This window comes from Cucurbita moschata, unplaced genomic scaffold, assembly GCF_002738365.1.
Source record: "Cucurbita moschata cultivar Rifu unplaced genomic scaffold, Cmos_1.0 Cmo_Scf00075, whole genome shotgun sequence".
In the NCBI taxonomy this organism is placed as follows: Eukaryota; Viridiplantae; Streptophyta; class Magnoliopsida; order Cucurbitales; family Cucurbitaceae; genus Cucurbita; species Cucurbita moschata.
The window spans coordinates 594,166-619,589 of record NW_019268591.1 but is presented as its reverse complement, the minus strand read 5'-3'; the positions used below and the strand labels follow the sequence as shown (position 1 = coordinate 619,589).

Below are 25,424 nucleotides of genomic sequence, written 5' to 3'. Positions count from 1 at the left end.
CCATAATAATAAATGACATAATGCACATATCGCGCCCCTGAAAGTCCACAAACTAGAACTTATCTTCTGAAGACTCCAACCAAAACCTTGCAGTCATGACATCCATAGCTCTACTCCCAAGGTGGTGAATCTTATTTCTAGACATGTCAACTTATCCAAAACTCCACTAGGGTAATGATCTGCTTGAGAGGTGCTTTATTCTTCGGGTGGTGGCCTTTGCCTTGATGAACTATTATGTTTGGGCTCACTATGTGATTTTTATGAATTCATGCTTGGATACTAGAGTTATGGTCACGGGAAGCTGGGTTATAGGTACCTAATCTAGTACTAGGTTTTAAGGTATCTCGTGTCCAGATCCGATAACATATTTTTTCCCTATGATTGATAGAGTTCCCAACAACTAAAAAGATGCTATTTAGAGCCCGTATTGCTTACACTAGCAAGAGGCTATGAATTCCAAGTCTTCTCTTCAACCGTCTCAAGGTTTGCCATCTGATCTCTCATCTTTTCTCAGATTTGATTTGTTTACCTTCTTCTTCGATTAATTGATTTTTGAGTTTTCGTTCAACTCACACGATATGTCTTTTGTATTTTTTCATGCCTGTTCGTTAATTCGGAGAGATTCTTAATCGTTGCTCTTCGTTAGAATTACGCACTTTCTTTCTGTCTTAAGATTTGTGATAGGGTTTTGTGGTTCGGTTGAATGAATCGATGATGCCGACATGCTTTGTTTTGCTTCGTTCATTGTGATCATATCTTACTTATTTATTTATTTTTTTTTTCTTTCAGTATTTGTAATTTTATAATTCCATTCTGTTCTATGACGGTGAAAGTTTGCAGCTAGTGGTTCTTGTTTTTGCATATATGTATCTGATCTGTGTTTATCAGAGTTCATTTTTTCGATTTATGACTTCCACGACGAAATTTTCAATTTCTATTCACCATAGGGGATGTAATGTTTCTGATCATTCGTTTTTTCAGATTATTCCTGATTACAGGATTTACATCCATTTTCTAATTGACTTTATATAATTGGTTCTGACAGATGCAAATCTTTGTGAAAACTCTCACCGGCAAAACAATAACCCTCGAGGTTGAGAGCTCTGATACTATTGACAATGTGAAGGCCAAAATTCAAGATAAAGAAGGGATCCCACCGGACCAGCAAAGGCTTATCTTCGCTGGAAAGCAGCTTGAGGATGGCCGAACCCTCGCTGACTATAACATTCAAAAAGAATCAACCCTCCATTTGGTGCTCCGTTTACGGGGTGGAATGCAAATATTCGTGAAAACCCTCACTGGAAAGACCATCACCTTAGAGGTGGAAAGCTCTGATACCATCGATAATGTGAAGGCAAAGATCCAAGATAAAGAGGGTATCCCCCCTGACCAGCAAAGACTGATTTTCGCTGGTAAACAACTTGAAGACGGCCGCACTCTGGCGGACTACAATATTCAGAAGGAATCAACATTGCATTTGGTGCTCCGTCTTCGTGGTGGAATGCAAATTTTTGTCAAAACGCTTACCGGGAAGACGATTACACTGGAGGTTGAAAGCTCTGACACAATCGACAATGTCAAAGCTAAGATTCAAGACAAGGAAGGTATTCCTCCCGATCAGCAAAGGTTGATCTTCGCAGGCAAGCAGCTCGAAGATGGACGAACGCTAGCTGATTACAACATTCAAAAGGAATCCACTCTTCACCTTGTGCTCCGTCTTCGCGGTGGAATGCAAATTTTTGTGAAGACCTTAACTGGTAAAACAATCACTTTGGAAGTTGAGAGTTCAGATACCATTGATAACGTTAAGGCTAAGATTCAAGATAAAGAGGGGATTCCACCAGATCAGCAGAGGTTAATTTTCGCTGGAAAGCAATTGGAGGATGGACGTACATTGGCTGATTACAACGTTCAAAAGGAGTCCACTCTCCATCTTGTCCTTCGCCTTCGTGGTGGTCTTCAAAATTGATCGATTCTGCATTTGGTACTTTTTTTTTCCTTAATCGTTGTATAGTTCTGTATGGCCCGTCTGCGTGTATTCTAGTCTTTCTTATGTTGTTCTAGAACCCATTTGACTAATAAATAATGCGTTCCATCTGCCTCTGTTCGTTTTTTATTTAATCTTTCTGAAGCAAGTTGCGCACAGAAATTGTTAATTAGTTAGTGGTGTCAGAGAGAAATTTCGATCATGGAATTCATAAATCTTTATTTAGTGGAAGCACACGATGATGTGCTGGTGCGGGGCATAGGCGCTTAAAAGTAGCATTGCTGTGGGCGGAGTCCACACATGGATGGTAAGTTCCTAGCCCTCTGTTGCATTTGCCTTGTTTCCTGGGGTCGTCCTTTCCTCGTTTCCCACATCGCTATCTGCTCCAAGAGTTCGCACCTGCACTGCTCATCCACATTCCTCAGCTCTCTGCAGCACTCATCGAAGACCTGCCCTTCTCTCCTCCTCTGGTTCTCGATTCCACGCATCTGCAACACATCTCTGCTCTGCTGCGTGAGGTACTGAACGCAGCTGCCAATCTCCTCGTCGGCCCTCATCTGGCTGCACCTCTCCGCCCGCCTTTCGTTGTCTTTGTTCACTTCCACGGTGGTGATGGTGCGGTAGGCGTAGGCATCAGAAACCAGCACCGCCATCAATATGAGAGCAATGATCCCTGTGAGTCTCGCCATTGTTGATGATTCTGAAGAGGTAGATGGTGGTAATAGAGAGTGGAGTGAAAAGGGTGGTGGACTGGGTGCTTGTATTTATAGGAATGGGGTGTGGGTGCATGTATAGAACGTGGAGGGAGGGAGGGAGTGATTTTGTGTTGTGGGTTCCACAAGCGAAGGGTAGCCAGCCACGGCAGAGTTGCGAGCTTTGGTTGAGCTTTCCACGTATGTGTAGGCATGCAAATGCGAAGCCGCGTGTGTCATATTATACTGATTTTGAAGTGGGATTTTGGATATAAGTAAATTTCCGGGTTGATAAATATCATTTTGGAAGGCCCTTCCTGCAAACCAGTCTTTTCGTTGTTGAGTATCCAACTGAGGTCGAGAGGCTTTCTGTCTCTCTCCAACTACAAAAGTTTATTAATTTAACACGGTTAAAAGCAACCTATTTTTGCCTTGCAAATAATTTTTTTTTCTTAGGAGTAGAAATTTGTGGTGCACACTTTCGTGGAACCTAGGTAGTGGTCTATTCTTAGTTGGAGGTTTCTTGGAAAAACATCATCAAATCTTCTTTTGATTCCTTGGGCATGTAGTAACTTTCCTTAAAGAGGGTATTTATGCACTTGTGTCCTTTATTATATGGAAATTAGAGGCCAAAAGGTCATTCCTTTACTCGTACCGATAAGAATCTGATCCCACTAGAAATTGAGCAAAAGGGAGGCCAAGAGGTCATTCCCTTAACTTGTACCGATTATAATCTGGCCCCACGAGAAATTGAGCAAATAAGAGGTCAAGAGTCCATTCCCTGATACGTACTAATCAGAATCTGGCCCCATGAGAAATTGAGCAAAAGGGAGGCCAAGAGGCCATTCCCTTGACTCGTACCGATCAGAACCTGACCCCACGAGAAATTGAGCAAAAGGGAGGCCAAGAGGTCATTCCCTTGACTCGTACCGATCAGAACCTGACCCCACGAGAAATTGAGCAAAAGGGAGGCCAAGAGGTCATTTCCTTGACTCGTACCGATCAGAACCTGACCGCACGAGAAATTGAGCAAAAGGGAGGCCAAGAGGTCATTTCCTTGACTCGTACCGATCAGAACCTGACCCCACGAGAAATTGAGCAAAAGGGAGGCCAAGAGGTCATTTCCTTGACTCGTACCGATCAGAACCTGACCGCACGAGAAATTGAGCAAAAGGGAGGCCAAGAGGTCATTCCCTTGACTCGTACCGATCATAACCTGACCCCACAAGAAATTGAGCAAAAGGGAGGCCAAGAGGCCATTCCCTTGACTCGTACCGATCAGAACCTGACCGCACGAGAAATTGAGCAAAAGGGAGGCCAAGAGGTCATTTCCTTGACTCGTACCGATCAGAACCTGACCGCACGAGAAATTGAGCAAAAGGGAGGCCAAGAGGTCATTTCCTTGACTCGTACCGATCAGAACCTGACCGCACGAGAAATTGAGCAAAAGGGAGGCCAAGAGGTCATTTCCTTGACTCGTACCGATCAGAACCTGACCGCACGAGAAATTGAGCAAAAGGGAGGCCAAGAGGTCATTTCCTTGACTCGTACCGATCAGAACCTGACCGCACGAGAAATTGAGCAAAAGGGAGGCCAAGAGGTCATTTCCTTGACTCGTACCGATCAGAACCTGACCGCACGAGAAATTGAGCAAAAGGGAGGCCAAGAGGTCATTTCCTTGACTCGTACCGATCAGAACCTGACCGCACGAGAAATTGAGCAAAAGGGAGGCCAAGAGGTCATTTCCTTGACTCGTACCGATCAGAACCTGACCGCACGAGAAATTGAGCAAAAGGGAGGCCAAGAGGTCATTTCCTTGACTCGTACCGATCAGAACCTGACCGCACGAGAAATTGAGCAAAAGGGAGGCCAAGAGGTCATTTCCTTGACTCGTACCGATCAGAACCTGACCGCACGAGAAATTGAGCAAAAGGGAGGCCAAGAGGTCATTTCCTTGACTCGTACCGATCAGAACCTGACCGCACGAGAAATTGAGCAAAAGGGAGGCCAAGAGGTCATTTCCTTGACTCGTACCGATCAGAACCTGACCGCACGAGAAATTGAGCAAAAGGGAGGCCAAGAGGTCATTTCCTTGACTCGTACCGATCAGAACCTGACCGCACGAGAAATTGAGCAAAAGGGAGGCCAAGAGGTCATTTCCTTGACTCGTACCGATCAGAACCTGACCGCACGAGAAATTGAGCAAAAGGGAGGCCAAGAGGTCATTTCCTTGACTCGTACCGATCAGAACCTGACCGCACGAGAAATTGAGCAAAAGGGAGGCCAAGAGGTCATTTCCTTGACTCGTACCGATCAGAACCTGACCGCACGAGAAATTGAGCAAAAGGGAGGCCAAGAGGTCATTTCCTTGACTCGTACCGATCAGAACCTGACCGCACGAGAAATTGAGCAAAAGGGAGGCCAAGAGGTCATTTCCTTGACTCGTACCGATCAGAACCTGACCGCACGAGAAATTGAGCAAAAGGGAGGCCAAGAGGTCATTTCCTTGACTCGTACCGATCAGAACCTGACCGCACGAGAAATTGAGCAAAAGGGAGGCCAAGAGGTCATTTCCTTGACTCGTACCGATCAGAACCTGACCGCACGAGAAATTGAGCAAAAGGGAGGCCAAGAGGTCATTTCCTTGACTCGTACCGATCAGAACCTGACCGCACGAGAAATTGAGCAAAAGGGAGGCCAAGAGGTCATTTCCTTGACTCGTACCGATCAGAACCTGACCGCACGAGAAATTGAGCAAAAGGGAGGCCAAGAGGTCATTTCCTTGACTCGTACCGATCAGAACCTGACCGCACGAGAAATTGAGCAAAAGGGAGGCCAAGAGGTCATTTCCTTGACTCGTACCGATCAGAACCTGACCGCACGAGAAATTGAGCAAAAGGGAGGCCAAGAGGTCATTTCCTTGACTCGTACCGATCAGAACCTGACCGCACGAGAAATTGAGCAAAAGGGAGGCCAAGAGGTCATTTCCTTGACTCGTACCGATCAGAACCTGACCGCACGAGAAATTGAGCAAAAGGGAGGCCAAGAGGTCATTTCCTTGACTCGTACCGATCAGAACCTGACCACACGAGAAATTGAGCAAAAGGGAGGCCAAGAGGTCATTTCCTTGACTCGTACCGATCAGAACCTGACCCCACAAGAAATTGAGCAAAAGGGAGGTCAAGAGGCCATGAAATTGAGCAAAAGGGAGGCCAAGAGGCCATTCCCTTGACTCGTACCGATCAGAACCTGACCCCACAAGAAATTGAGCAAAAGGGAGACCAAGAGGCCATTCCCTTGACTCGTACCGATCAGAACCTGACCACACGAGAAATTGAGCAAAAGGGAGGCCAAGAGGCCATTCCCTTGACTCGTACCGATCAGAACCTGACCCCACGAGAAATTGAGCAAAAGGGAGGCCAAGAGGTCATTCCCTTGACTCGTACCGATCAGAACCTGACCCCACAAGAAATTGAGCAAAAGGGAGGCCAAGAGGCCATTCCCTTGACTCGTACCGATCAGAACCTGACCCCACGAGAAATTGAGCAAAAGGGAGGCCAAGAGGTCATTCCCTTGACTCGTACCGATCATAACCTGACCCCACAAGAAATTGAGCAAAAGGGAGGTCAAGAGGCCATGAAATTGAGCAAAAGGGAGGCCAAGAGGCCATTCCCTTGACTCGTACCGATCAGAACCTGACCCCACGAGAAATTGAGCAAAAGGGAGGCCAAGAGGCCATTCCCTTGACTCGTACCGATCATAACCTGACCCCACAAGAAATTGAGCAAAAGGGAGGCCAAGAGGCCATGAAATTGAGCAAAAGGGAGGCCAAGAGGCCATTCCCTTGACTCGTACCGATCAGAACCTGACCCCACAAGAAATTGAGCAAAAGGGAGACCAAGAGGCCATTCCCTTGACTCGTATCGATCAGAACCTGACCACACGAGAAATTGAGCAAAAGGGAGGCCAAGAGGTCATTCCCTTGACTCGTACCGATCAGAACCTGACCCCACGAGAAATTGAGCAAAAGGGAGGCTAAGAGGCCATTCCCTTGACTCGTACCGATCAGAACCTGACCCCACGAGAAATTGAGCAAAAGGGAGACCAAGGAGTCATTCCCTTGACTCGTACCGATCAGAACCTGACCCCACGAGAAATTGAGCAAAAGGGAGACCAAGAGGCCATTCCCTTGACTCGTACCGATCAGAATCTAACCCACGAGAAATTGAGCAAAAGATAGGCCAAGAGGTCATTCCCTTGACTCGTACCGATCAGAATCTAATCCCACCAGAAATTGAGCAAAAAACTGCCGAATTGGTCTATTTCTTTTTTTGGACCTTTTCCCTCGTGTTGATTAGGAAGCAGTGGAAGAACTTGAACGGCAAAATCAGCATTGAGCTCTACCTAAACAGCAAACATAATATTTTCAGTAAATTCATAAACATTTACTATTAAGATCTTTAATTTAGGTTAATTTTTCCGGAATTAATAGGTTGAGGCTAATAACATCTTACTCATGTTGTATTTAATGTAAGTGTTATCTTAATTAATCTCACCTGATTTGATATTATTGTATTTGATTATAGCATGATTGTGATGGTTGCACATGCATATATGACATGTATTATAGAGAGTCAGTTTGCGGACTCATGCACGTATAAAAATGACATGTCACGTATAAAAATGACATGTCAATATATAAATTTGAAGCGTCATAACACGTTAGACTTGAGTCTATTGATTGGGTGCGAGACATGATTCCTACTTATACACAATCAGATAATTAGCTTATTATTCAAGTCTTAGGAACGCAAATGATAGGTATGTTAAGCAACGAAAATAACAATGGGGCATCTGATTAGGTGTTTGCTTATCAAGCTATGCTGTTTAAACCACGCGAATTTTTAAGAAGATTGCTCCAAGAAAAACATGCTAACCATAAAGTTCTTATGACTCGATCACTGAAAAGAAATGTGCAACTTGTTAATATAAGTAGTAACTTTCCATTCATAAGAATCTTTCTTAACCATTATATCATCAGGATTGATCTCATTTGGATGCAGTCTTGGTTTATTCATATTCCACTCCTTAACTTGGGTGTCCCCATATATTTTTTATGTATTCAATCTATCTCATATATTAAATAATAATTTTTACACTTTAAATTAAATATATTTTTTTATTTTTAATATATATAATATATTAATACAATCTAACTAAATTGGGAGAATAAATAAATTGGAAAAAATATAACTATCTAAAATATATTCTATAACTAATATATTCTCCAAATATTAACCGATTATGAATATTTTGACTAATTTAAACTTTGCACTATCTTCTCGTGGAGAATGAAGAAGAATAAGAGAGATTTTTTTTGAAAGCAAAATGGTCATATAGATGTTCGATTTCGGTTAGAATTTATTGATAGGGGCGAAAACATTACTGAGCAATTTATGTATCATGTTGCGACAAGTGACTTATGTTGTCCGAATTGATACTCTTATTTTGTACCGAGAAATTTCAAAATAAACCTAATTAGGCAAGTTATTTGGTAAATTATTTATTTGAAAAGGTAAATATTTTGTTGGATTAATTAAATTAATGGAGCAACCTGTTTTGTTTTTCCAAAGAGTTGAAGAAAATTGATTGAAGTTGGAGATTTGTTGATTCCACTCCCCAAAAGAAAGAGAAATCTCTTCGTCTTCTTCTTAATTTAATGCAAAAACTTACACCAAGGGAACCATAATCATGTTTACCACTATAAATATGTTGAAACATGTTACAACAATTTCAAGCCACATCAAAGCTTTATAAGAATCCTTCAAATTGTGGGTTTGTTGTTTTAAGCTAAACCCATTTGAGTGTTGATCTAGTTTGGTAGAGATGAATGTGTTTGTGAAATCTTTGCGTAGTGGCATGATTTTGGCTCTAGATGTTTCGCCGTCGGACACGATTGGCAATGTGAAGGCTGAGATTGAAGCCAACGTAGGCTTACCAGCTGATACGCTGAGGCTCATCTTCGCAGGAAAAATTCTGGACGATTGTCGAACGGTTGCGTATTATAATATCCAGAATGATTCTGCAATGCACTTGGTTTTTCGTGGTTATGGTGGATTTTAACTGTGTCGCATGTGTTCAGTTTCTTTTATTGTTATTATTATTAAAAATGCAACAACACACTTCATATGATATCAATGCTATATAATTAGTATAAATCGTGTTCAAAATAAAATATGATTCATGTTTTTTTTTTTTTTTTTTTATTTGATTTGAATTTAAAGTAATGTTTAAGCATACTGGCTCGAGAAATAGAAATTTTCAAACAAAGATCGATGATCTAGAACAATTGTCCAAGGGATGAGGCCTAATTGGCTTGTTAAACTTTAGACGTTCCAATAAGGAGACCAACTCGTATGTTCTATTTAGCCAAAATTTGAAAGAATATCGCAAGACATTATTACATCATATGTCTATAAAAGAAACTTTCATTCTCGAAAGTGATTAAATAATTCGGATCATTGTCTATTTAGAGAGGTTTGTAGTTTGTAATGTGTGTCAAGTCAGTCAAGTATTTGCGAAGCATGAATATGTGGCAGATGTTATGCACCGCAAAGAGCGATGGTGGTAGAGGCTAATTTGTATGTCACTGGCTTGATCCGATCTACAATGTCAAATGGTCCGATGATACATGTACTTAGCTTGCCCTTCATCCGACTTTTAGTATGTCTTTCATCGAGGTCACCTTCAAGCATACATTGTTGCAGGCTTGAAACTCAAGCTCCTATATCTCAAGTCAACGTAACTTTGTTATCTATCTAGGGTCGTGCGCATCACTATCCTAATCGTTTGCTAGACCTCATTGGTAACTTAACGACCTCGGTTCTAATAGCTCGCTCTCACCCACTTTATCCTAATATACCAAGGACATGAAACATTTTTTATTTTATTTTATTTCTATATAGGGTTCTCAATAGTGTTGATCCTAGATCATAATGTTGTGTTTCTCATGTTGACCCCACGTCATCATATGCTTATAATAAGGTTGTACCGGATATGGACGAGGATAGCACGAATAGTATTTGTACTTTACATGAGGAACTAGAAGAACAAGATCAGACGCTTAATGGGTTATAAGTTATTATGTACACACAATTTATTGTTCTTAAATGGAGTCTTTGAATGCTGAAATTGTCTTGAGGCTAGTAAATGGAGTCTGGAACTAGTTGTTACTTACGAAGTGTGGATGACAATGCAAATACTCGATTTCGTGAATGAAGAAATTTGGGTGATAGACGATGGAGTTGGTCCATCGACATATTAGGGACAATCATTTGCATCCATGCATAAAAAGACATTTGAAATTAAAGGATTATTTTCTTGTAAGAGCTTATTTCTAGTTTGAATTAGTTATGGAACATATGATATTAGTAACCAATATATTAGTTAGGGAATATATCTTGGATATTCATAATCTAATAATTTATATTTACTCATTTGTAGTTGTAGGTATTAGTTGGTATCTAGTTAAACGTTGTGAATATCAATGAAGATTGAATCTTCAATTCCAATTCTATTTCTCATTCTTAAATCTGTATTCTTTAGTTGAGTAATAATATTTTCATATCTATTCACACTTTTGAGTGGTAGATATTGCGTCAACTAGAGGTCGATTAGGTCGTAAATTAGATAAATTATGAGTTAATGCCACAATGTTCTTGGAAGGACAGTCATCAAAGCTTTATAAGAATCCTTCAAATTGCAGGGTTTGTTATTTCAAGCTATACCCATTTGAGTGTTGATTGAGTTTGGTAGAGATGGATATCTTTGTGAAAGCTTTGAGTGATGGCATGGTTGTGTCTCTACATGTTTTGTCGTCGGACTCGATTGCCAATGTGAAGACTAAGATTGAAGCCAAGATAGGCGAACCAGCTGATACGCTGAGGCTCGTTTTTCGTTTTTATGGTGGATTTTAACGGTGTCGGATGTGTTAGTTTATTTTATTATTACTATTATTAAACTCGAAAACACAGTTCATATGATATCAATATATTGAAATTTGATTTTGCTACTATTCGATGGGATACAAAATATTGTGTATATTTGTAACGACCTAGCAGACATTGTCCTCTTTGGGCTTTCTCTTTCGGGCTTCCCCTCGAGACTTTAAAATGCGTCTGCTAGAGAAAAGTTTCCACACCCTTATAAAAGGTGATTTGTTCTCCTCTCCGACCAATGGATTTGTTCTCCTCCCCAACCAATGTGGGACATCACAATCCACCCCTTTTCGGGGCCCAACGTCCTCGTTATCCAATCGATGTGGGACTGCCCCTAAATCCACCCCCCTTTGGGGCCCAACATCTTTACTGGCACAGTGCCTCGTGTCTACCCCCCTTTGGGGAACAGCGAGAAGGCCGACACATCATTCGGTGACTGGCTCTAATACCATCTGTAACGACCCAGATTCACCGCTAGCAGATATTGTTCTCTTTGGGCTTTCCCTTTCGGGATTTCCCTCAAGGCTTTAAAACGTGTCTGCTAGGGAAAGGTTTCCACACCCTAAATCCTAAACCCTAAACCCTAAACCCTAAGATATGATCTTTTGGACAACATTTCATGATATGATATTTGAGTGTTATGATATATGTTATGATGTAGTATGATTGACAATACAACGCATGTTGTGACACGAAATACGATATGATATGTGCAGAATATGACATGATACGTTAGAAGACACGAAATGTTTATGATATGACATATATTGACATGAAGAAATATATGATATGATTGACATGCAATATGATAGATTGACATAATGCATAACCCCGATATATGCATGGAACATAATGATAAAATGATATGATACAAAGGAAAGTAGAACACGGGTTGTTGTACATGATAATAAAAGGAAAAAATGTTGGGATCTCATGCATCATTGTGTCTTTTTTACGATGGTACAAATACATACGCTACGAGGCCGAAAAACGATCATTATATTTATTATAATGTTGTGACGGTCGCTATTCCTAATGGGTGTCCGGCATCAACAGCTCCAGAAAATGTTTGTCCGACCAAGAAAGGGGCCCAATGTATTATGTTATGCTCGGATTGCATTAAGTGACTATTATGATGCTTACTGTATGATTTGCACGTTATGAACTGTTATGATGGAAGCATGAAAACGTTACGTCATGTCTTGTGAATTGCATGCATAACATAATATGAATGACACGAAATACGATAAATAGCATGAAATATGACCCCCGTATAAGCATGAATGATACGATGACTGATATGAAAAATGATGTGATATGAATAAAATGATAGCCAGAGTTATATTTAATAATGTTGAAAATAGGAATATAGTGGACCTCATGCATTAATGTATACTCATGCATTGGAGGATACCTCTATTCCTTCATGATGGTACGACGCGTACACTACTAGGCAGGAGAACGACCAATATGTTTTACATAATACTACCATGACGGCTACTACTTCTAACGGTGTCCGACATAGAGAGCTACCAGAGCAAGCTCGCCCAACAAAGAACAGGGCCTAGCGATGTGCGAACCGACTAGTGGGTCCACACTCGCATGTGTGGGTCATGTGTAGAGTATAAAATACACATCCAAGCTGCCCGTTAGGATAGTACCATAGGAAAATAGACTGTTATGACATATCCCGTCATTGCATTCACATGTTCTTACATCACAATCCCGATAGGGGGTCGCTTACTGAGTATTTTTAAAATACTCAAGCCTCGTGCTACTACATTTTCTAAATAAAGGCAAGGCACCCCTGTAAGGCTGCCGAAGACATAGCAACCCCAAGACCGTAACACATGCATAGGATAAATTTGCATTTTCTTTAGTAGTATAGGTTAGTGTAGGTTGAGTTGTATTTTCCATTTAATAAATATAGGTTAGTTTAATTCGAACTTTTATTACCATTGGTAGAATAGGGGAGTATAAGTTGATTTGTATTCCTCTTTATAGTTATAGGTTGTATATGACATTTTATTTCGTATCGTTTCTTTTGTTAATATATCTGTATTTGTTTATTCCCATAGGTTGTATATGACATTTTATTTCGTATTGTTTCTTTTGCTAATTTATCTGTATTTGTTTATTCCCAAGATAATAAATTAGGTATGAAATTAATGTTGGATTTATGAGAAACCCAATAAAGTTAGTTCTGCATTAAATGCTTAGAATTAAATGTATATTAGCGGTCTTAGGTTAAGTAGAGAAATTTAAGGTCTTACACCAACTATTAGTATTAATGAGAGAATTTCGAACTAGGTAGACTTATCTTTATTGACATTGAAGATCTACTTCACATTGGTCATGAAGATTGAGTCACAACTCACTAATAATAAAAGTACACAAATTTTCCTTAAAATTAATTTACGTCAAAAGGTAGAGAGTTCCACTATCGCCTAAGATTAAATCTAATGTCACACTTCGAATTTCAAGGCATCAAAAGATCATATGTGACTCACAAACTATGAAATGTACAAAGAATATAAGAGGAGGAAACAAAACAACAACCATAAAACTGCGCGTGAACTTTAAAATTTTACAAACGTGTACCATTCTAGTGTAAAATCAAAACATATATTTATGATGCTAAACTCATGTAAAGAGGGAACAAAGAACGGGATACATGATGTCTTTTGAGATGTCGACTACATATATGTGATCTAGACTAACGCCCCAAGTCGACATTCCTTTATACCTAGTAAGCTCACAAGCACCCCCGCCTCGACCAACATCATCAAGCACTTGAGAGAGAAAGGGAAAAATGGTGAGTATATAAATATACCTATTAAGCAACCCATTTGTAGGCGCTCTTCACCTCCTTGACCCAATAGACGATTACGGGCTTTACTTTAGGCTCTAGAGATTCCACTCTTGTTATTAATGGGCTTGGGTAGCTAGCCTAGCCTTCATAGCGGTAACTAGTATCTAAAGATGAGGCGCTACCCCAAATAACTCTGTACTAGGTGGGGGCCAACATGGTGAGTGCTAGTCTACTTGTCATCTATTAGGGAGTTTGTTGGCGAATCGATCCTACAGGTCATGAAGTCACCCAAGTACATGCCAACTCTACTAGTTACCTACATGATCAACGCTCTCCCATATGACTGGTCCACCGTGCGTAGTAGTCTATCTATCCTCCTGATCGACCGTGCACAATAGTCTATCTATCTCTTGGTAACACAACCCTAACTAGCGTCATGCCTAGCTTGAAGATACCGTACCAAATTGGAAAAAGAAATGGAAGCTCGTCATACATTATACCAGCTGCTAACAACCTTGGAGGCTACCATTGTCTACTCGGATTGCTGAGGTGGTTTACTAGGTCTGTGAGAGGGTTTTGGAGTCTTGACAGGGATTTTCATCTCTAGGTTTATGATATTTCATTCCCCGAGTCTGTTCGATCAGGAGCACTAGAGCCCTACCCACTGATTGTCTCTCACGATTTAGCTGCGCTCAAAACTCTGGAGACATTGCACCCTAGGTCATTGTCTAGCCAAACTAACGTTCTCACTCTAGGTTTAAGTTATTTCTACTACATACTCTCTATGGGGAAAATTTTCACATTCATTGACCTGAAGGTAATGTATAGATAATAATGCAACAGTCACACATGCTCAACGAAGTGATAACATCCATCAAGCACCCAAAGCGTATATACACAAATTTTGCATCCACCATCTCAACATAATTATGTACAAGTAGTAATAAAATATTGTCGTTCAATAAACAGGGTACAATCTAGATAATCCAACATCAAGTAAGTCTACTTCCATAATTATTACATTTATCTAAGCATAGGATATACTAAACAAGCCAACTAGGATTGATTTTTACTAGCATGCATGCATAACCAAACAAGCATTGCATTCTAATTTTCTAGTGGTTATTCACAGTTTGGTCGTGTATCTTTTCGAGTACGATTTCCCATCAAAGAGGTGTCCAAATTTTCTAAATTTCCTCTAGTGGGACCTAATTCACATCGAGTGATATTAGTATTAAAATCGGGATGAAAAACTGACAAATGGGGGGTCAAACGACAAAGAAAAAGTAATTCACATGTGGCTCATGCGTTCTACACACATTGAAAGGTATCCTTATGCATGCGTATCACGGGCCAAACGAAGCTACAATCGCGGGTTCTAGGCCAGCGCACGGGTCTGGTCGGGTCAAATGGTGGAGGCTGGGTCAACCTGATTCGCATGTGTTAGTTCGAGTTTGTACACTGGTTCTTAGGTTGAGTCGTGGATGTAGGTTGTAAGTACGAATTGGTTATCAGGTCGCACTGGGTGTCGTTGCTCGAGGGAGGATGCATTCATCTGGTTTGCATTTGACGTATGTCCACCTCTAGCTAGGACACGCTACTACCGCCGTTGATCGACACGTGTTCTACCGTCGTTCGTTGGTTCCCCTAGTTAATTTTTTCGTATTTTTCCTCCGGTTTTACATTTCAAACCTATTTCTTTGTATTTTCATTACTTTGGATTCTTAATTCAAAACAAAATATTTACTTAACAAGAAACATAGACCACATATCCAGCTATTCGAAATTAATTTTTATATAAATATTTGTCAACCACATACCTAAATAAACGCGACTAAAGTTTGTAATATAAATTCTGAATATTTTCTTTAATTTAGTCTTTAGAAAAATATAAGAATTTTGAAACATTAAGAAAACCATATTTTAAAATTTTTTATGAGAACAAGTTTGAATGTTGGATTGACATTTAAAAAGAAAAAAAAAACAGCTAAATTTGTGATGATGAATTGACAATTTTGCCCTTGACAAAGACGACATAAATGAATGACGAAGCTGCCACATAAAAACCACCTTAACTTTGTTCGTCTTAAAGATATTATTTTTGCATGTTATATAAAACAATAATGTTATTGAAGTCTTTTCATTTCTTTTTTTCCTCTGTTTAAATCGCCTTTATTTAAAGTTACTAATTATTAAAGATTTTATATGAAAGTGACAATTTTATCGCTCTCTTAAAAATAGAGTCCACATTTTTATATATAATAATCAATATTAAAAAATATAAAAGAATAATTTTAGAGATTTATCCGACAAATTTGATCTAAATAAAATTTGATCGTTTTCGATTCTTTTTAAATGTATCTGTTTTATGCTCTCAATTATTATGTTTTTATAACTCGAGTAACATTATACATGAATCTCCTTTTTCTTTCATAAGCTTCACCTCCCCGTTCTTCTTCAACAACTTTTTCACTCTCATCTTCATTTGACGATGGCAAGTAGTGTGTTAAGCGACACAAACACAAGGTCTCGTGAACACCACACAATGACTAGCGGCAATGTACGATATATTTTTTTCAAACATGCAACAAATTCACATGAAGGAGTGAAAAAAAGTGAACTCGCAAGAGATCGAGAGAGCAAAAACGAAAGCAAGAAGAGCATAAATTTTTATTTACACACAATTTTTTTAGAGCCCATGTAAAATAAAAAAAATAAAAAAAAAACTCGAATTATAAGGTTTCATCTGGTTTTAATAATAGTCCGCTCTCAAATCGAAGAGGACGAAAAATAGTGGATGCACGAGAACAAGTTGAGATGTGATGTAGCTAATGATGGAGACGTCAATTATAAAGGAGTGAGATAGGAGAAAGATCTTGTGAATTTAATAATATCAAATAGAAAAAAATACATTATTTCCATCTTAATAAATTAGCATTTATTTATTTATTTATTTTTGTTAAATAAAATTTGATTTTCTTTTTCCCCTCAGTTTAGAGAAATTATTTAGTAAATGAACAAATGTTTATAATTAATTGACTTAATTAGCGTTAAAAATTGGTATTAATACAAACAATATATTTCTAAAAATGGCATTAAAATGAGTGGAAAAGAATTAAAAGAAAAAGGAGTGGCGCATATATAAATATGTTTTTGATATATAAAAATATCTCTGAGCAAACGTCAGATATTGGAAAACAAATATAATATATATATTTAATCACAATGGCTATCATGGATGACACGTGTACAACCTTACCACCTCATTCTCAACCCTTCATTTTCTATCCTCTCCCCACGTGTCCCCTCCCAGATATTTTAACTTTTTTATTTTTTTTAAAAAAATCCTTTTTTTATAAAGTCAGCAGGGTTCGATTTTCTTTTTAATTATTTTACAATTCTCATTTATTATACTTATTTATAATAAAGTTACCACCAAACCCGTTATAACGCATTATTATAAAAGTAAAAGTGGGTTGGGTTAAATTGTAACCCTAATTTTAAGTTGATTGGATTGGTCAGACAAAAAAATATAAGTCTGTCTAGAACTTAAACGTAATTGATGAGGTTATCAGGTCATAAAATTAAAAAAAAAAAAAATTAAATATCTAAATATAATAATTATATTTTGTAAATATTTGAAATTTAGATGTAAAATTGTGTGCGGTAGTCTTCGATATCTTCTATAAAACCCTTCTTCCTTCCCATCTTCTTCACACACACTCTCATCCCAAAATTACATCTCCTCTGTTTTCATCTGCTGCAAAAATGGCTTCCATTGCCTCTTCTCTCCCCATCAAGCTCCATAGGCCCTCTTTGCTCGAATCCTCCTTCCATGGCTCCCCTTTGCTCCCTACTCCTTCTTTCCGCCTCAAACCCACCACCGCTGCCGCCTCCCTCTCCATCTCCGCCTCCGCCGCTCAGCCTCCCTACGATTTGAACCAATTCAAATTCAACCCCATCAGGGAGTCCATCGTCTCCCGGGAGATGACCCGCCGCTACATGACCGACATGATCACTTACGCCGACACTGATGTCATTGTTGTCGGAGCTGGATCCGCCGGTCTCTCTTGCGCTTATGAACTCAGCAAGGACCCCTCTGTTCGAGTCGCCATCATCGAACAATCCGTCAGCCCTGGCGGTGGTGCATGGCTTGGCGGCCAGCTCTTCTCTGCTATGGTAACAAATTCATTTCCCTTTCCATGTATACCCATAACGTCTCATTTTCTTTTTTTTTTTTTTTTTCTTCCATATTTGGATGGATGCTCTGTTTTTTGTTCTTTCATTGGAAATACCCAAAATTTTGAAAAACCCACACAGATTTTCATGATTTGTACTCATGCATGTCGTTTTAGAACCCCGAGATTGAATTTAATTGGGAGATTTGAAGTTCTTAGGCCTGGGAAAATGTTTGATTTTGAGTTGAATTTAACAGGTGGTGCGGAAGCCAGCCCATTACTTCTTGGACGAGCTGGAAGTGGAGTACGACGAACAAGAAGACTATGTCGTGATAAAGCACGCAGCTCTGTTCACATCAACGATCATGAGCAAGCTGTTGGCCCGGCCAAACGTGAAGCTGTTCAACGCCGTGGCGGCAGAGGATTTGATCGTGAAGGAAGGCAGAGTCGGCGGCGTGGTCACCAACTGGGCGCTGGTGTCCATGAACCACGACACACAGTCTTGCATGGACCCCAATGTGATGGAAGCTAAGGTCGTGGTGAGCTCATGCGGGCACGACGGACCATTCGGCGCCACGGGAGTGAAGCGGCTGAAGAGCATCGGGATGATCGACAGCGTGCCGGGAATGAAGGCGCTGGACATGAACTCGGCGGAGGATGCCATTGTTAGATTCACGAGAGAGGTGGTGCCGGGAATGATTGTGACAGGGATGGAGGTTGCGGAGATCGACGGAGCGCCAAGAATGGTAAGGATGGGTGATGAAATTGAATAAATGATGATGAAATTGAATGAATTGGAATGAGATGTTTTGAATTGGTGGATGCAGGGGCCGACGTTCGGGGCGATGATGATATCAGGGCAGAAGGCGGCGCACTTGGCGCTGAAGGCGTTGGGGAAGACGAACAGCATTGATGGGGAAGTGGAAGCAGCAGAGATGGTACTGGCGGCGGGAGAGACGCCGGAGGTTGCAGATGCTTGAAGTTTCTCATTTAATTTGCTTTGGGGTTTGGGGTTGGTGTGTTTGTTTGTTCGTTTGTAGTGAGTTTTGAGTGAAGAAGAAGAACGGGGTTTGGGTTTGGGGTTTTCATGTGATGCCTCTGTTGTTTTCGTAGCGTAATGGGTTGGGTTGGGGTTAGGGGTTGGGGTTGGGGGTTGGGGGTTGGGGGTTGGGGTTAGGGGTTGGGGTTTGTGGCTCTGGACAATTTCTTTTCTCTCTTTTTTGTTAATAAATATGGGGTTTCCAAGATATCTCTCCTACAATGATATTAAGGTAAAATTGAAGATACTTTTTTAACTTTTTTAACCTAAACAAAAAATATTCACTCCATTGAGTTGTTATTTTCACTGGCCCAGTTTGTTCACGGTTCATAATTATTCCATACAAATAAATTCATTTTACAGTAATTGGTTACTGTAATTGAGTAATTGGTTACTGTAAAGTATACTTTTCTAAGCCATTGGTTACTTGAAAAGGTAAGGAAATCATAAAAGGTAAGGAAAATGCTGAGCAAAATACAAGGATTGAAATTCAAAATAAATAAAAAATAATTTCAAATTCAAAGTAAATAAAAATAATTAGTTAAACAAATTTTGCTCTTATTACTTTCTCTGTTTTAGAACAAAATCTTTAAAATTAATTTTCTATCCATCCAAAAATAAATAAATTTATCATATAAAATTCACCTCCCCTCGAATTTATTATGCCTCGAGGAGACTGACTCCTTTTTTTTTAGTCCATTTCGACAATTGAAGATTTATCAATCTATTGGCACTAATTTTAGGGCATGACTCTGTTAAACAAATATGACTCTTTGCAATAGTATGATATTGTCCATTTTAAGCATGGCTTAAACCTCATACCAACGGAAAGAATTTTCTTTGATTACAAACCCAGGATCATTTCTTAAATTAGTGCAACTTTCACTTTTAAGTTCTTCCATTGTTTTACTCACGTTGAGGAGGCCTCTCACGTAGGAATCCTCTTTCAAATGAATGATTTTGCCCTTCTTTAAATGCATTAATTGTCAAAATTCATGTGAAGAGTTTGATTATGAACTTTAGAGTCACCCTGATATGAAATTAGAATTCATATGAATTTTACATTCTAAAGATTCTGGTCACAATATAAATTTCTTGTCGAATCTTGTCATGAAAAAAAAATTAATCTCAAGTCGTGACTAACAATGACTATGACGTGTAGCGTGTATGCAAGAATTTCAAGGAAAACATTCTTTAAAAAAAAAAAATGAATCGTTTATTTCGTAAGGAAAGCGTTTCAATACAAAGAGGACATATGTGACTAGGTATAGACAAGGAAAGAAAACGTGAAAGACAAAGTGTACTAATCCGAAAGACCAGATTGGCGCCCCGGGACACGCTCCCTCTGTGACAATCCACATCGTTCAACGTGCCCTCTCTTGACCCATTGCCTCACGTACCTAAAAAAGGAAGGTATAGCAAGAATGAGTATAAAATTATATTCAGTAAGCCACCTACTTGTAGGCTCATATCACATCCTAATCTTAACAAACCCTCACGGACTCTACTTTAGCTCTAGGACATCTAGTTTTCATTTTAGCACCTTGGGGCTTGCCCCTCGCGACTTCTTGGTTCTTTTTCCTTTCATTTAAAAATCCTTAAGAGCTCCCTTATGCCGACCTGTGTAATGACTGGTGCCCTACGAGTAGCTACATCGGCATGGCTTTGAGACTATTTGATATCTTACCTAGGAAGTGAGCTGCAACCCCCTAGGCCCATGACAGTCCCCCTAGTCGGGGAGAGCTACCCCCCCTTAACCCATCCAGCTAAATGTTCTATACGACGTGGGCACACGTGTTCCATGCTAAAATAGCTAAGAGTAGTCAGATTCTGATCAGGAACCCCCTAGTCCCCCACGAAGCTATGACACTAATCACACACATGTAGCCTAAGGGTACTCTAGTAAGGGTTCGTACGCCGTGGTGGTTTGTTACTCTACTAGGGGAAGGGTTAGGTCTATACCTTAGTGACTTGTCATTCTAACCACATATTCCTAGACTTTACCATACCTATGGGTCATGGAAATTAATTGAGTGTGCACACAACTATCATTCAGCATCATCATAAAAAATTCATGCAAAATAAACACACATGCTCAACGGGGCGATAACATCCACCAAGCTCCTGGAGCGCAGAGTTCACAAGTTCCCATCCTCCTTTCAACATGAATTAATCATATACATATAAAGAAGCTTAAAGCATAATAGCAATACTGAGATATTTCTCATGATATTTCACATAATACATCCTTACTTATAACAATCAAATACCTACATTCAGTCACGGGAGGCTACTGTTGGGTTTTATGTCCTAAAACTCATAGTTTGTAAACAAAGATATATTCTATTTTCAATAAAGTTATTATTGATGTTTATTCAGTAAAAATTGTTATTGAATAAAGTGAACTTTACGATCATTAATCTAAATCCAATAAACTAAGAACACTCTGGCTATAGTATGATTACTTGAACTATATGTAGAGACATAAGAGTGGATCAAGTTCAAGTATATAGTCAAAATGATCTATAGTATAAGGATAAGGCTGAGTACCTTATTCTGGGGACACTATGGATGCGGCCCACTTTTGTATATGATATAAACAATGTGATCACTAAATTGTGCATGTGGAGACATGTGAGTGGGGGCGTCCTATGCAATGAGTATTGCATAAGATCGGACCATGAAGAAAACCACTCTCACTTTATAAAGTCGTTTACTGTTGAGACTGATTTTCTTTTCATTCGATAACCTAGGTAACTCGGTTTTAATCTTGAGCTAACCATGAACTCCTGTTTATTCGGAATTATCCTTAGATTTGCATGGGTGAGAGTGGCTCTAGTTCGCCGACTCAACAGGCCTCCCATTTCAGGGGTAAGACTGGGTGAATGGCTGGGGATGTGGGGTGCAAGACGGAATTCACTCCTACCCACTTAGGGATAGAAGAAAGGTAGTTCCCTTAAGCACTGACTCCAGGTCTTGAACAAGGGGCCCCACCCTCTCATTGGCCTGAGAGGGATTTGGTTTACTGGTTGGACCACAAACCAATTGTTCATTAGAGGATCAGTGAGACATAAGGAACAAGAAGTAACTTCAGGGGTAAAACGGTAAATTGACCCAGCTCTAGTTACGAACAACCTGTGAAGGATCGACTTACTAATCATGGTTATATCAGATGGACAGAAATATATCTATAGTGAGGGGAGTGCAACTACTAGGCTATAGTGGAGTGTCCTAGTAGTTAACGAATGTTGGTTAACAAGGTTAATGAGTTTAATCGGTTAATCTTGGATCATTGGAGCCCATGATCTATAGGTCCATTAGGTCCCTCTGCTAGCTCATATCGGACTAAACCATAGAACAATGTGACGAGTGAGTTCGAAGTGTTCGAATTCAAATTAGGGAATATGCGTTACATATATACGATATATTTAACCGCAATTTTGTTTTATTTACGAATTAAACGAAAAGAGAGAATCTGAGATATTTAAATAAGATTTAAATATCTTAATCAATTATGTGTCGGAATTGATTGGGATTGGCATTTGAATTAATATTAAATATTAATTAAATAGTTTAATTAATCATTTAATGTTACTTTAATTTGAAATTCATTATTCAAATTAATTGTTGAATTAAAATGAAGAAAGTCAAAATGTTGACTTTCATCTAATGGAAAAATCCATGTTAGTGGAATTTTGAGGTGTCAAAATTTGGTTTAACCAAACTTGCATGTTTGCCAAATAAACCCCACAAGTTTGAGTGGAATTTTGAGTGTCAAAATTTGGTTAACTCAAACATGCATGCTTGCCACATAATCCCAAACTCTTGAGTGGAATTTTAAGTGTCAAAATTTGGTGATCTCAAGTTTGCATGAACATGCAAACTTGACTCTTTAAATAGAGTGATCATGATACTTGGAGGGGATTCTTCATCTTGATGAAAAACCTTGAGAAAAACTTCTCACAAACACTCTCTTTCACATATACAAAATCCCTCCCAAGTTTAGTCACTCACCGGATTCCACAATCCCGTTCTAAGGCCGGAGGATAGTGGAGAAGACACTAGTGGTGGTTCGAAACCGGTTCGTGAGGCAAAAGGAGTTTGAACTACAAAAGGTTAGTACTTAAACTCATTAAGTTTTAATACTTATGAACATGCTAGTGATTTACAATAATTGATGTTCTAAAAGTGCCTAAGATCCAAATTGCTTCCGCATGTGTTATATTAACACCATCAATTGGTATCAGAGCAAGTTTTAGGCACTTTATTTGCATTAATTTGATCATGGTGGGTACCATTTCATACATGAAATTTGTGGTTGCTAAAGTGGATGGTTTTGGTTTTGGCATTTTTTTTATGCTTCCATTTGATACAATTATTGTAATAAGCCTAAGGTGTATGGGCTTTAATGAATGAAGAAAGGTCTGTAATTTTTATGGAGTCATTAGAGTCCATTTTAGGTTGTAATTGATCGAAAATGAAAGAGATAAGCAAGCTGAACCGAAGAAGATGGAAGAGGCGGTTCGGGTGTCTTTTCTGTCGTTGGGGACCGATTGAACATTTTTAAGGGTTGGTTTGTCCAGTTCGTGATCCTCGGGAGCGGCTCAAGTTATTTTTAATTATTAATGTAATAATTTAGTTAATTGCTTGCTTTAAAATGCCAAAACCAACCCACTTTAGTGTGTTTGATTAATTATGCATTATGAATGTATGTTTTAATTAAATAGAAAATGTATATGCATAAAGTATGTCATATAGATTTAAAATCCCACCATAGGCTAAGCATGTATCATGCATTCCAAGTATGTTATAAGTGTTATAATGTATAGTATGCATGTCTTAGGGTTGCATGAGTGATAGATATAATTGTTATATTATTGCATGGAATGGATGATTATATAAATTGTTATATAAAGCATGTTATAGGTTATTTTCAACGTCATAAAATGAGGTAGACGTTAAAATCTATAATAAAGATAAGTGCATGCTCACTAAGGGTTAAGAACCGAGCACGATCAATTTTAACAGTTAAAAAGGGTCGATGTCTCATAAAATTGCGGTTACAAGAAAGCTCACCTGGCACGATCTTGTCTAAGGCTGAAGGTACTTAAGTTGACGGTTTACGGAACACCCACTACCTGGAGATCGGACCAGTACTTGAGCTTAGTTAGCCCAGTTTTATGAGCATGCTTAAGTGATGTAAGATTTAGAAAAATCACCTAGACTTAAGTTATATTTAATTAGCCGGAATATACTTAAGTAAAGAGTATACCCAACCATCTAAAATACTTAGTGGGAGGAAAAAGGTGTATAAGATACATCGTTTTCTCTTCACGCTCTCTGTAAAATTCACACAGTGAGATTCATGCTCGGCCTCGTGTCGCCCTCGGAGCGTCCTCCATTCGGAAGGTATTTGCATGAGTCAATAACAAGGTGAATTGAGAAAGTATTTATAGTAAGTGGGAGAAGGAAGTCAACACGTCCTATGGTCTCCACCACTAGGTTGCACCGTGAGATTCCCATGTTCCGCCTGCATGTTGCCCTAGAGAAACTACCCATTCGGAGGGTCGTAACATGGGAGTCGGAACAACGCAAACTCCAGAAATGGATAGGATTTCTTAAGTCCATTCCCAACTTTGGCTTTTTCATTCGATAGCGTTGTTGGGACCGATTTCTGAGGTCTGAAATTGGTGGGTCACACTTGCGAAGAATTACTAAGAGTTAGTATATTCTTGACCAAAATAGCGATAACTAAAACACTATAGGAACAAGAGTTATTCTGGAATTAGTGTTTAAGTCAAGAATGTCTTGGTTTAGTGAATGAGTGATTGACTGCCCCTCGGTAGCAGTTGCTCTAACTCACTAAAGTATCGTTGCAAATTAATAATGATTTGGGTGCATTATTATATTTGCTAAAACTTATTGGATTAAACAGGATTAAGTCAAATCACTAATAGAATTTTCTTTATATCACAGCATGACAAACTCAATAGTACAATTACTCGCTTCTGAGAAATTAAACGGCGACAACTACACAACTTGGAAATCAAACCTAAACACAATACTGGTCATTGATGATTTAAAGTTTGTTTTAACTGAGGAGTGTCCTCCAAACCCAAACTCAAATGCAAACCGAACAGCTCGGGATGCATATGACAGATGGATAAAGGCAAATGACAAAGCCCGAGTGTACATTCTAGCCAGCATATCTGATGTTTTGGCTAAGAAACACGATGTTATGGGTACTGCTAAAGAGATTATGGAATCTCTAAAAGGGATGTTTGGACAACCGTCCTTCTCCCTTAGACATGAAGCCATAAAATACATTTACAACTGCCGTATGAAAGAAGGGACCTCAGTTAGAGAACATGTCCTGGACATGATGGTCCACTTCAATGTGGCAGAAGAAAATGAAGCTGTCATTGATGAGAAGAGTCAAGTCAGTTTTATCATGATGTCTCTTCCGAAGAGCTTCTTCCAGTTCCGCACCAATGTGGTTATGAACAAAATAGAATATAACTTGACTGCTCTTCTCAATGAGCTACAGACTTATCAGTCCCTCCTAACAAACAAGGGACAAACAGGAGAAGCAAATGTTGCCATCTCCAAGAAATTACTACGAGGATCGTCCTCCCAAAATAAGTCTGGACCTTCAACTTCTAAAAGTGTTTTGATGAAGAAGAAGGGAAAAGGGAAAAATAAGATTCCTACTAACCGCA

At 39.3% G+C, this 25,424-nt stretch overlaps 3 protein-coding genes and 1 long non-coding RNA gene across 4 annotated transcripts; 3 read left to right on the top strand and 1 right to left on the bottom strand.

Moving 5' to 3' along the window:
* The first annotated feature begins 405 nt into the window (after window positions 1-405).
* Window positions 406-2,099, top strand: LOC111438465 (polyubiquitin). The gene is made up of 2 exons (XM_023076375.1): window positions 406-483; window positions 1,046-2,099. The coding sequence occupies exon 2, from the start codon at window positions 1,046-1,048 to the stop codon at window positions 1,967-1,969; it is 924 nt and encodes a 307-aa protein (XP_022932143.1). The 5' UTR covers window positions 406-483; the 3' UTR covers window positions 1,970-2,099.
* LOC111438468 lies at window positions 490-19,548 on the top strand. The gene is made up of 3 exons (XR_002709671.1): window positions 490-746; window positions 2,804-2,812; window positions 19,538-19,548. It is a non-coding gene; the product is annotated as an uncharacterized LOC111438468 (long non-coding RNA).
* LOC111438467 (2S albumin-like) lies at window positions 2,181-2,696 on the bottom strand. The gene has a single exon (XM_023076376.1). The coding sequence runs from the start codon at window positions 2,674-2,676 to the stop codon at window positions 2,254-2,256; it is 423 nt and encodes a 140-aa protein (XP_022932144.1). The 5' UTR covers window positions 2,677-2,696; the 3' UTR covers window positions 2,181-2,253.
* LOC111438464 (thiamine thiazole synthase, chloroplastic-like) lies at window positions 17,198-18,717 on the top strand. The gene is made up of 3 exons (XM_023076374.1): window positions 17,198-17,667; window positions 17,924-18,412; window positions 18,494-18,717. The coding sequence occupies exons 1-3, from the start codon at window positions 17,257-17,259 to the stop codon at window positions 18,644-18,646; spliced, it is 1,053 nt and encodes a 350-aa protein (XP_022932142.1). The 5' UTR covers window positions 17,198-17,256; the 3' UTR covers window positions 18,647-18,717.
* Window positions 19,549-25,424: the final 5,876 nt, after the last annotated feature.